This window comes from Schistocerca gregaria, chromosome 2 (assembly GCF_023897955.1).
Source record: "Schistocerca gregaria isolate iqSchGreg1 chromosome 2, iqSchGreg1.2, whole genome shotgun sequence".
Lineage (NCBI taxonomy): Eukaryota > Metazoa > Arthropoda > Insecta > Orthoptera > Acrididae > Schistocerca > Schistocerca gregaria.
Window position 1 is genome coordinate 885,739,181 of NC_064921.1, and position 13,106 is coordinate 885,752,286.

The 13,106-nt window shown below is 39.1% G+C and overlaps 1 protein-coding gene across 4 annotated transcripts in view; it reads left to right on the forward strand.

Annotated features, from left to right (window-relative positions):
- LOC126335312 (solute carrier family 46 member 3-like) overlaps window positions 1-13,106 on the forward strand; it is a 458,236-nt gene that overhangs the window by 409,727 nt on the left and 35,403 nt on the right. For all 4 annotated transcript variants that reach the window (XM_049998458.1, XM_049998456.1, XM_049998455.1 and 1 more), the window contains exon 7: window positions 12,049-12,186. In XM_049998458.1, the coding sequence (XP_049854415.1) occupies window positions 12,049-12,186 (138 nt within the window). The remainder of the gene's footprint in view (window positions 1-12,048; window positions 12,187-13,106) is intronic.

Genomic DNA, 13,106 nt, shown 5'->3' on the forward strand with positions numbered 1-13,106 from the left:
ACGTTTGAGAATTTGTAAGTTCTAGGGGACTGATGACCACAGCAGTTGAGTCCCATAGTGCTCAGAGCCATTTGAACCATTTTTTTCTTCCATAACCCGAGAACCAAATGTAACAGTCATTTCTTGTAAACACAGGAAAACCTTAGGCAACACTTTTCCAGAGGCTGTGATGGAATATTGCGTCGTGTACGAATGTATTAGTTTGTTTTTACTACCATCTGCGACAAGGGTTTGTTTTTCTCCCTTCTGCGATAGCGTGCGTCGAATGTTCACCCGATACTCGGATCCTGTTTGATAGGTGTTGATCACGTAATCACGATTAAAACCGGTTATAAGTGACGCCGTTTGCGTGCTGAAAAGAGCCGCCACTTTCTGTATGTCTTCTATATTTTGTACCTCCTTATGAGAGGCGTATTTAGTGACGTGCCGTTGACAAAATTTATACTCCGATTTGAAATTTCTTGCCCAAGATAATGATGCAGCAAACGTAAAATCCTTGTTGGCCGTATATTGAAGAACTGCACCTGCAGCCCGCTCCTGAAGTATTCTCGTTGTTACATTCTCGTTACGACAATGAGATTCAGCAAATCGGTCGTATGTCCACTTATTTGTCGCCTGGTATTTGTCGTATCTTGTCCCTCCTTTAAAGATATCACTTTCCCACAATTTCAAGTCCTTCATCCTTTTTTAGGGCTGTTGTTGCTCCATTCTTTTGCAGCGTTTGTAAATTCCAATTTGGGTGATTCCTGGCTAGCGCTACCGCCTTTACTTTTACTTCAAGGGGTATAGCGCCGTAGTTCAGTCATTCAATAACGGATCCGCAATACTCATCGGGAACAGATGAAGCTCATATTCCCAGTGACGTGGAGATTCACTAGTCGGGATATCTTTAACAGAATCACCTTCTGCTTCGTCTTCATGGTATAATACTTCAGTATCAACAAAAGTCATTTCGTTCGTCAGCTCTAAAACCGCTCGACGATAGCCGCTCCTATCAGTCTGGAACGCCGAGAAACAGAACTGCCTGCTTCCGGTAGTGCGAAATGCATCTGTCTTGCAACACTTTTACAAACCAAAACAAGGCGTCAGTTACTTCCCGCTTACCATGGTCTGCGACCGGCTCCCAGCTATGTATTACAGCGTTAGTCGAAGGGTGTAAAATGGTTCAAATGGCTCTGAGCACTATGGGACTTAACATCTGTGGTCATCAGTCCCTTAGAACTTAGTACTACTTAAACCTAACTAACCTAAGGACATCACACACATCCATGCCCGAGGCAGGATTCGAACCTGCGACCGTAGCAGTAGCACGGTTCCGGACTGCGCGCCTAGAACCGCGAGACCACCGCGGCCGGCTCGAAGGGTGTACATCCTCCATTATTTAGATTGTGCACCTGAAAGATATGACACAACAAACAATAACTAGTTACTAGGCATAAACAGACGAGCTAATTACCACAAACTACATACAGTACTTACGGAAGAACATTGAATTCACTCACGAAACGTGTTTCATTCGGCGCATTAACGATGGAAAAATCACTACATGTACCCGTGAGGTACGCGGCAGCCTAATGACAGAAGACAACTCTTCCCGATTGACTTTTATAAGGCTCGTGCTGGACACCTTCACTCTTGCAGGTTCACAACTATGATATGACGAAGAGGCAACTGGGACAACATAACGCTCCCCACGTCCATTCTGTCCCGTGCCTCGCTGTAAACAAGCGTGGCGCAGTTGGCTATCTGTGATCCTTATTGATTTACTTACTTTATTAACCCTCCTATCACTTAGGATGTGGAAAAATACAAACAAAAAGAATAACATCCGCCAGGTTTCTTCGAGATTCGAACCCGGGTTGTCCGCTTCCCTGCCAGTGACCTTGGCCGTAGCGCTATAGGCGCTGTCTGCGAAAAGCGTTTACCATGTGGGTACAGAAGCGGCAGTTGTAAAATTTTCTTTCCTCGATTTCTGGAAAATTTTGCGTTTGCGGACCACACACCTGATAATGAAAAATGCTCTGTTTACAATTATCTATTGATCCCTCCAATTTTGAGTCGATTGCTCGTCAGAACCTTTAGAGATGATTTTCTCAAAAATGCGGGGGTGTTGACCCAAATTATCTTAGATTCCTTCGTTTTAGGTTGTACACAAGCGACCTGCCAAATTTGAGCCGAAACGGTTGGCCGTGTCTGAGGCCTTCCCCTTGTAAGACGAATAAATAAGAATGGGAGACCAAGAATGAAGTGCTCAGAAAAAAAAGACAGAAATACAGTCCTTAGCTCCTACTGTTCAACCTGTCCATCGATAAAGCAATGACGGAGTTAAAATGGAGTGGAATTAAAATTAAGTGTTAAAGGACATCAGTGACAAGATTCGCTGATTACATTGCCATCTTCATGAAAACTGGGGAAGAATTGCAGCGCCTGTTGGATGGAAAGGTCTAATGACTCCACAATATGGATTGATAGTAAACAGAATAAAGAGGAACAGCAAAAATGAAATTGTCGGTAAACTTAACATCAGAACTGAGGGTCTAGAAGTAGGCTAAGAGAAGGAATTCTGTCAATTTGGAAGCAAAATAACACGATGGACGAAGCAAAATGATCGTAAAAAGCAGACTTGCAGAGTTAAAAAGGACATTCTTGGCGAAAAGAATTAACTAGAAACGTCGGCCTCAATTTGAGGCAGAAATTTATGACAATGTACGTCTGAAGCACTGCAGTGAACAAAAGTGAATCGCAAACTGTGAGAAAACGTGAAAGAAGATAATCAGCGTTTGAGATGTGGTACTATAGAAGGATCCTGAAAATTAGATGGACTGTTAAGAACTGAGGTGGTTCTCCTAAGAGCAGAGGAACACGCTGAAAACATTGAAATAATAGACAGGATCAGGATTATAAGACATGTAGCATGACATGAAGGAATAGCTCGTGTGGTACTTGAGGGAGCTGTACAGGGTAAAACAGCAGGGAAAGACAGAGAATACATTATCTGAGAAAATGTATCCAGACTTCTGTGGACACTTTCAATTAGATATTTGAATGCCTATGGAGGAATGGCAGCTCATTCTTCCTCACGAACGGAAACCAGACAGATGTTGGACGCAGGGGTCTGAGGTGGAGTCCTCATTGTAACTCATCCGACGAGTGTTTTATTGGGTCAGGAATCTTCTCACCCCAGTCCACTGCATGAATGTTACCGTGTACAAACCATTGCCTCACATGTGCTTCCTTATCACAGGGTGCACTGTCTTCTTGATACAATCGTCGCCTCCGAAATGTTCCTCTACTGTACATAGAACACAATGTTTTAAAATGTGTACGAATCATTCCGCATTTAGCACTTTTTTAAGCACAATAATGTGGCCACAAGCGAACCTCAAAAAGAACCCCCAAACCGTAACGTCACCTCCTCGGTATTTCACTGCTGGCACTACACATGATGGCGGATAACATTCTGCAGGCATTCGCCAAACGCAAACCCTTCGACAGAAAGCCAAAGGGTGTAGTGTGATTCTTTGGTTTCTTGTCATCCACTGTTCAGTGGCATCGCTCTACATCCACCTCAATCATCGCCTAGCATTCACTACAGAAATGTTTGGCTCACGAGCAACTTCTGGACCATTGTAGTCCACTCTTTGAAATCCATAACCATGGTCAGTGTACTAGTTAGGCTGCTGGTAGCACTTTGGAACTTAAGAGTGGTTCCTTCCCCTGATTTCATGCCATTTGTTACAACGACGCTCGGAAATGCCCGACAGTCCCTTTTCTTCTGTGCAGAAGGTTTGCCTGGTCTCGGTTGAGGTGTGGCTGTTCCTTCACGTGTCCTCTTCATATATATCCGTTACTGATAGAATGGGATTGTCAGGATCAGTAAATAATGCCCTTGAATATCTGAAACTAGCCTTTACAAATAGCTTTAGGGACATGAATATGTCACTCACATCACCAAAAGAAATAACTTCCATAATAAAATCTTTAAAAACAAAGCATTCTAGTGGTTACGATGAAATATCAACAAAGTTAATTAAGGCATGTTCTTGTGAGTTTAGTACAATTCTAAGTTACTTGTGTAACCAGTCAATTATAACTGGGACATTTCCTGACTGGCTGAAATATGCAGATGTTAAGCCTCTATTCAAGAAAGGGGATAAAGAGATGCCATCAAACTACAGACCAATTTCACTTTTGCCAGCATTCTCAAAAATTTTAGAAAAAGTAATCTACAGGCAGCTTCTCAACCATCTCACCACAAATAACATATTATCAAGAACACAGTTTGGATTTCTGAAGGGTTCTGATATCGAAAAAGCTATTTACACCTACAGTGAAAATTTACTTAATTCATTAAATAACAAGTTACAAGCAGCAGGTATTTTCTGTGATTTGTCAAAGGCAATCGATTGTGTAAACCACAACATCCTTTTAAATAAATTAGAATTCTATGGTGTCACGGGCAGTGCTGCAAAATAGTTCAAGTCATACCTCGCTAACAGGAAACAAAGGGTGTCAGTGCCAGGGACTAGTGAATTAAGTCATTAATCATCATCAAAATGGGGAGAAATTACATGTGGTGTCCCACAAGGATCCGTCTTAGGGCCATTGCTTTTTATTGTGTACATTAGTGATCTCTCATCAGTTACACTGTCAGAAGCAGAGTTCGTTTTGTTTGCAGATGACACGAGTATTGCAATAAATAGTATGTCGAGTGTAGTTCTAGAAAGATCTGCTATTGATATTTTAATGGATATTAATAAATGGTTTAAATCCAACTCACTGACATTAAACTTCGAAAAGACTCACTATATGCATTTCAGAATCTGTAAGAGGTTTCCACCCAGCATATGCATAAAGTACGAAGAAGAGCAGATAGAAGAGGTTGACAGTCTTAAATTCCTGGGATTACAACTTGATAATAAATTCAGTTGGGAGGAGCACACCACAGAACTGCAGAAACGCCTTAACAAATCTGTATTTGCAATTCGAGTGTTAGCAGACATAGACGACATAAAAGTGAAAAATCTCGCATACTTTGCCTACTTTCATTCCATAATGTCATATGGTATAATATTTTGGGGTAACTCTTCAAGTCAAACAAAAGTTTTCAGAGTCGAAAAGCGTGTAGTACGTATTATTTGTGGAGTAAACTCACGGACGTCTTGTAGAAACCTCTTCAAAGAACTGGGTATACTAACTACTGCCTCTCAGTATATTTACTCCTTAATGAAATTTGTCCTAAATAATATATCTCTTTTTTCCAACAAACAGCTCAGTTCATACATACAATACCAGGAACAAAAATGATCTGCACAAGGACTTAAAAACACTTACTTTAGTTCAAAAAGGGGTCAACTACTCAGGAACACTCATCTTCAATAATTTGCCAGCAAACATAAAAAATTTAGTTACAAATAGAGATCAGTTTAAAAGGAGCCTGAAAGACTTACTAGTGGCCAACTCCTTCTACTCCATTGACGAATTTTTTAATAGAAACAAATGATGTGTTGTATATATTTATACCATTAGTATTGTTATTTCAGCTTAAAAATTTTTTTAAAAAAAAGGTGACATGTTCCACATCCACGAAGATCTCCTCAACAGGGATCTATGGAACGAAAATAAATCTAATCTAATCTAATCTAAACATCACCAACAGTTGATGAAGACAGTCTTAGAAGGGCTGAAATGTCCTTAATTAATTTGTTACTCTGATGATCTCCAGTGACTTGTCGACGTTGGAAGTCACTGGACTGTCCTGACCGATCGGTTCCACTGTTATTGCTTCTCTGGTGACCTCCTTTTATAGATGCGGATCGACTTCTGGTGACATCTAATGGTCAGTTCCTCCTTACATAGGGCGCTCCCGATTCTTTTGATCAGATAGTTTAGTTGAGGTGAAGAGTATGGCACTGGAGAGAAATACGTTGCGAGCCGCAACAAACCAGTCAGAAGACTGATGGGAAAGAGTCTCCTTCTAGTGTCTGACATTTTGTGTTATGTACAAAGTGATGCAAAATAGGTGTTACAGAGCTTTTATATACTACACATGGGGTGATAAATTCTTGTCATCATATTTATGCTACAGTAGACAACCAGTAATTTAATACAAATGTTTTCAAAGTGCTTTTCTTCCATAGTACCAGTACACAGAGTCTTTAGTCGTTTCATACTCGAAATATTAAAAATTATTTTTTTTAATTTTCTTGTTTTTTACTAGATTATTAGACATTAGATATTAGACACTAGACAGAAAAGAGTGAAAAACAAGGGCTACGTACAGGGTGACAATTATGGGACTATATGAAATAAAATTGTCATAACTCCTGGAAGGGTTGTGTTAGGATGTTCAACCTGCACGTTTGGCCGCTGGGAATGATGAGAGTTAGTATGTGGATCCATGTTTTGGTTTTATTTTTTTTTTATCCATCGTTCAGCATTACCATGCAATCGATGTCGTCAGAAGAATTACAGTTGTTTGTACAATTTGTTTTACATAACAAAATATTACATGGTAAAAATATAGCAGTGTTGTACCTTATTAGCTTATAGCTGCCTCTACACCCATATCTATATACAACAGTAAGCTGTAATTTATCAATAAATTAGGTCATCAATACAACTATCTGAAATTCTTCTATACTGTAAAAGGCAATTTCCTTCATCCACACTTTGGTTTTAGTTTTGAAAATATCCAGTGAAACCAAGTGAAAGTGTTGAATAATCTTATGTCTATGTATTCATAGCTAGATTGGTTTTAATTAAGCCTGGTTGTGGGTATATCAATCATATTTGTTTGTCGAGTATTGTGTTGATTAACAGATTTCCTTATAGTGTAAAGGTTTAGCAACGAAGCCCACTTTTATTTGGATGGGTTCGTCAGTAAGCAAAATCGGTGCATTTGGGGGAAAGAGGATCCGTTTTACTCCATCGAGAAGTCTCTTCGCCCTCGCCTGTGTAGTGTACAACATCCAGTCAAGGAATATTCGGTGCGATATTTTTTGATAGCACGGTGACTACCAAACGGCACATGAAGGTTTTGGAAGATAATTTCATCCCCATTATCCAAAGTGACCCTGGTTTCGACAAAATGTGGTTCATGCAAGACGAAGCTCGCCCCCATCGGAGATGAAGAGTGTTTGATGTTCTAGAGGAGCATTTTGGGGACAACACTCTGGCTCTGGGGTACCCAGAGGCCACTAGCATGGGCCTCGATTGCCCGCCATATTCTCCGGATCTGAACACATGCGATTCCTTTTTGTAGGAATAAAGACAAAGTGTGCAACAATAACCTCAAAACTACTGCTGAGCTGAAAACAGCCATTCAGGAGGTCATCAACAGCGTCGATGTCCCGACACTTCAGCGGGCCGTGCAGAATTTCGCTATTCGTCTGCGCCACATCATCATCAATGATGGCAGGCATATCGAACATGTCATAATTACAATCCGAATATCTGTAGTTATGTTTACATGTTGAATAAAGTGTGTGCACTCCGTAATTTGTAACTAATTTACGTTTTTTTAATATAGTTCAATAAGTGTCACTCTGTACATTCATTGAACACATACAGGATGGTTTAAATGGAGCAACTGAGCATGAAATGTCGTTACTTTTGGTGATATGGTAAAATACTGGTCCTTTCTGCAGTGAGGCATGGGGCTACTTGACTGCAGCACACGTCTATCTGATTTTGTGAAGTTCCTTCTTTGTGCTACCGGGGACACAGTACCTTGAGGTGCCATGTTGTCGTAGATGGTTTGTGTTGTATGTTTTTGAACTCGAACAACAGTTCCATATTCTTTTGCTAATATTTCTTGTCTCTTACTCTCTGAAATAACGCAATGCAACAGTGATTTTTTTCGTTCTAAAATCGAGATCACTGTCTTCAGCTAACACATCATCTCCACTTTCACTGCTGTCAATTTGAGTCAGCATCAGAAGAAATTTCCTTTATTCAGTGAGAGTATATAGTAAAACTGGATGTCCAACAACCTGTCACAGTTACTCATTTTGCCTCAATCCCATAGTGGTTTCAAAAGGAACCACCTCAATAATTATGAAAATAAATATATCAATTTAATTATTATACCAATACACAAGGTATCAATTTGAACAGGACAGTTTTCTATACCTAATCCACTCTCAAAACATGCCTTACAGAGACAAATTCAGTCACAATTTGAAAACAAAGACAATTCTGTGCTGCATACAAATATGGTCCCTAAGTTTGCTTGTCTAACTGATAAGATTAGAAACATACGACGTTGTTCAAGCTGCAGCCGCTAAAGGGCAGCATGTACTGGAGACGTGATGGGTAGCTATAGGCGTAGATACTGTGCATATGCCACGAACTGAGAAAATCCTATGCAGCTTCATACGAATCCACATCTTCTGAAGAAGTCAACTGAAATCTATGATGAATTACTGTCAATCGCCATTTTCGACTGGATGGATCTTCCTCGAAATTGAAATACGAAGGTGCTGGAGTGTTACAGGTTTATCTTCGAAGACTCAGTCCTTTATAAAACCCCAAAAGAAGTAATCATTCAGGTTGAGATCGAGCCAATACGTTGAACATTCACACTGTGTCCAGCATGGATTCACTGTACTGCAGTCGAGCTAGTTCTTTTTTGACGTCCCCATGTGTCTCATCACTAAACTTGATCCTTAACGACTGTTCCGTTTTCAAAGGCATCATTCATCTCATTTCCAAAAGAACATGGCTGCTCTACGATACTGTCTTTCAAAGGTCCTCAGTAGAGACAGTCGTCACATTCTAAGTTGCTGTGCTGAATGTCTTTTTGATTTAGTGGGCTCCTCCATGACTCTCGTTCCAGATTCTCCAGTGTTTCTGCTGAGGCTGGTCGTCCTGAGTGTCCCTTCCTTGAGACATGTAGGATTCCAGTTTTTTTCGAAACATTTCATCAACCTGTAAAAAATGCACTTTAAACATTACACAAAACCCATATCAGAGGATGCTTAGATTTCTTCATTACTGTTGGAAAAGCAAAAATGATTGACTCCATATTATGTTGTCTCTCAGACAAAAAGAAAAAGTTATTAATCTGTGGTGATTATTAATGATATATAACTTAGAATCACTGATCAGTTTCCCTACACTCTAATAGATAATGTATTTGTGCAGCAAGAGGATGTAAAAGTAACAAATGCGTTCCCTGTGATAAATGGATTATCAGACCATAATGCACAACTGACAAACTTACAAAACTTAGCAGGGTCTACAGTTCAGAAACCATTAAGTGTAAGGCTGGTCAGCCCAGTATCTATAGGGCACTTGAGAAAGTTTAAGAAATGTTAATTGGGAAGATGTATATGATGAGCCAACATATTTCTTGATAAATTTATATCCATTTTTGAATACTGTTGTCCCCAAAAAATTAGTGAGTGTAACACCAAATAGTTTTTAAAGAAACCTTGGATCACTACAGGTATTAAAGTATCTTCAGAAAGGAAAAGAACATTGTATGAGGCAGCAAGAATTAGTAAAGACCCAGAAGCAATTTTACATTATAAAAATTATTTTAACATACTGAGGACAGTTGTCAGAAAATCAAAAAATATGTATATTAGAGATGAACATAACAACTCAGGCAATAAAACCAAATCAGTACAGATTGCTCTTAGAAGAGAAACAGGAAAATTAATCACTGGGGTAGCTAGTATTATTATTAAAGAGAATGAGACCAACTTAACCAACAGTATACAAAGAACTAATGTATTTAACAACCATTTCTTAAGTGTAGGTGAAAAAATTGGTGAGAATAGTTCGAAAGAAAAAGCCAAGCAGTACATGGAAGAGTCAGTTCTGAGGAATCTTAGTCATATTAATTTTCGTCTAACAACCTCTTGTGAAATAAGGAGAAACATTCAATCTTTGAAAAATAAATGTTATGTTGGAGTAGATGACATCTCTAACAAGATATTAAAACAATGTGGAGCTGTTACAGTGGACGTTCTGAGTCACATCTGTAATGCATCACTAACTCAAGGTATTTTCTGAGACAGGTAAAAACATGCCATTGTCAAGCCTCCCTTCAAGAAGGGGACACCACAAATGTCAATAAGGAACTGAAAATAAATTTGTGGCTGGTTGCTGTCTCAACACCATCAACATTTGTCTTCAAATAACAGCCACGGTCTCAAACCATGTCATCATATGACAAAATTGCAATGTCAATATTTACCAACCAGTATCCTTACAGCAATTTCGAAAACTGTCGAGGAAGTAATGTACTCAAGAGTGATTAGCCACCTCAGCAGTAATGGGATACTTAGTAAATCACAGTTTGGATTTCAAAAATGCTGTTCCACTGAGACAGCAATATTGAGTTTCACTGCAGACATAACAGAGACTTTAAATAGTAAAATATCACCAATAGGAACTTTCTGTGACTTATCCAAAGCTTTTGATTGTGTTAACTATGATATTATGTAACAGAAATTACAATTCTGTGGTATAAATGGAACAGCATTTGAGTGGTTTAAGTCATACCTACAGAATAGGAAGCAAAAAGTTTCTATGTATGGTTTAAGTGATTTGAGTAAGTTTCGCACTTCGTCTAACTGGGATGAAATTACATTAGATGTTCCACAGGGTTCAATCACAGGTCCCCTTCTGATTTTGATATATGTGAATGACATCCAAGAATCTAAACTGACACTGTTTGCTGATGATACAAGCATCATTATTAATCCAGTAAAAGAAATTCCAACATAAAAGATACAAATAATGTCTTTGGAAAAGTTATTGATTGGTTTTCTGCAAATGGGTTTCCTCTGAACTTTGAAAAAACACAATACATCCAATTTTCTACTGCAAGGAGTACAGTTCCTACAATAAATATAACACATCAACAGAAGTCAGTTGGCAGGGTAGAGCAAACTAAGTTTTTGGGTGTACATGTAGATGAGAATCTTAATTGGAAAATTCATATTTTGGATCTCCTAAAGCCACTAGGTTCAGCAACTTTTGCAATGAGAATAATTGCTAATTTTTAGGATATAGAAATTAGCAAGCTAACGTACTTTGCATGCTTGCACTCTTTGATGTCATACAGAATAATATTTTGGGGTGACTCAATACTTAGGCAAAAAGTATTCATTGCTCACAAGCAAGTGGTTAGAATAATGTGTGGGGCTCACAGTCATACATCTTGTAGGTATCTCTTCAAAAGATTGGGAATTCGTACAACAGCTTCTCAGTACATTTACTCAGTAATAGAATTTGTTCTCAACTACATGGACCAGTTTAAAAACAACAGTGACATTCATGATTATAACACCAGAAGAAAGAAAGAGTTACACTGTTCTCTACTTAACCTATCTTTGTCACAGAAATGGGTAAAATATGCTGCTGTCAAACTTCTCGATAAATTACCATGTAAAATAAAATGTCTGACAGCCATTAGTAACAGTTTTAAAAATAAATTGAAATCATATCTCCTTGAAAACTCCTTCTATACCATAGATGAATTCTTGAAAAGGTATAAATAAATCTATAGGTATCATATATGCATTTTTTGCCATTTAAGGGAATGGGGTAGGTAATAAATATTTTAAGCCAATAAAAAAATTAAAAAAACCTTTGCATTTCTTATGCACTTGACACGTTCTACATCATAAAGGTTTCCAGAAGTTTGATTAATGGAATACGTAACTAACTGACTTCCTTTCAGACCTGTAATTTCGTGGAGAAGTGGTAGTTCCAGATGGTGCTGTTCTTGGATCAAATGTTCTGTTGACTGCGCATCTCACCATAATAATACGTAAAGAATTTATGTCGAATGTGTTTACAATAAACGAACGCTGTTTCGGTGTTCGTGGTTCTATTCAAACTGAGACATTGTTGAGTGACCTACAGAATTTTCAGAGCTACAATACAGCAACATCACAAGGAGACTCATATATGTCACTTTTTCCAACATGTATTGTGTGCCACCTTGTACATTTGTATTTATTCTGTCCTTCGTTATTCTTTTCTGTGGATGAAGAAATGTGATTGAGTTCCGGATGTTAATGTTGGCAGGCTCTGTTCTGACGGTACTGCTGCTGTGCCGGGTGCTGAAACTGGAGGACTCGCTGATCGGCCTCGTGTCCTGCCTCACACAGTTCGTCGCCAGCCTGCTCTACCTGGTGGTCAGCCGCAGCTGGGAGATGTACCTGGGTCAGTAGGCCTCTTACTCCATCTTGCGTGAGGGATGGACACACTGTATTAATAAACATTTCGAAAAAAAATCAGGCTGAGACCATAAAAACCTTCATATTACCCTTCAGTGCGACACATTCTCTCTATGTTGGATGCCTTGGCGGAGAGCTTGTAGAAACCTCCGTTTTGGCTGTTTAGGAAATGCTCCACCTAGCAAATAACCTCGTCCTGCATTTGAAATTGTCTGGTATGTAATGGTTCCTTCATACAAAGAAAGTGGAAGAAGTTACTGGCTGCTATCTCAGGAGAATTCGATGGCCGAGACAAATTTTGGAAGCCAAAATAAGCTGCGTGCGCTTTAGGGAGCCCATATAATTAATTTTTCTCCTCTCTTACTATTACGTTTTATACATTATACATTGACGGAAAAAGTCACAATACCGCAAAATAATTAATTTACGGTATTGAAACTTCGGGAATACATTTATCTAGGTAACATGTTTAAGTGACTGACGTTTCAAGACCACAGGTTAACATATGAGCGAGATAAGGAATTTCAAATGTGAAATGCTGGTACATTAATGACAGCAGGCAAAAGTCCATGCATTGTATCGTACAGGTGCCGGATGTCAGCTTGTGGGATGGTTCCATGCCTATTGCACTTGGTCGGTCAATACACGGACAGTTACACTACTGGCCATTAAAATTGCTACGCCAAGAAGAAATGCAGGTAATAAACGGGTATTCATTGGACAAATATATTATACTAGAACTGACATGTGATTACATTTTCACGCAATTTGGGTGCATAGATCCCCAGAAATCAGTACCCAGAACACCACCTCTGGCCGTAATAACGTGCTTGATACGCCTGGGCATTGAGTCAAACAGAGCTTGGATGGCGTGTACAGGTACAGATGCCCATGCAGCTTCAACAA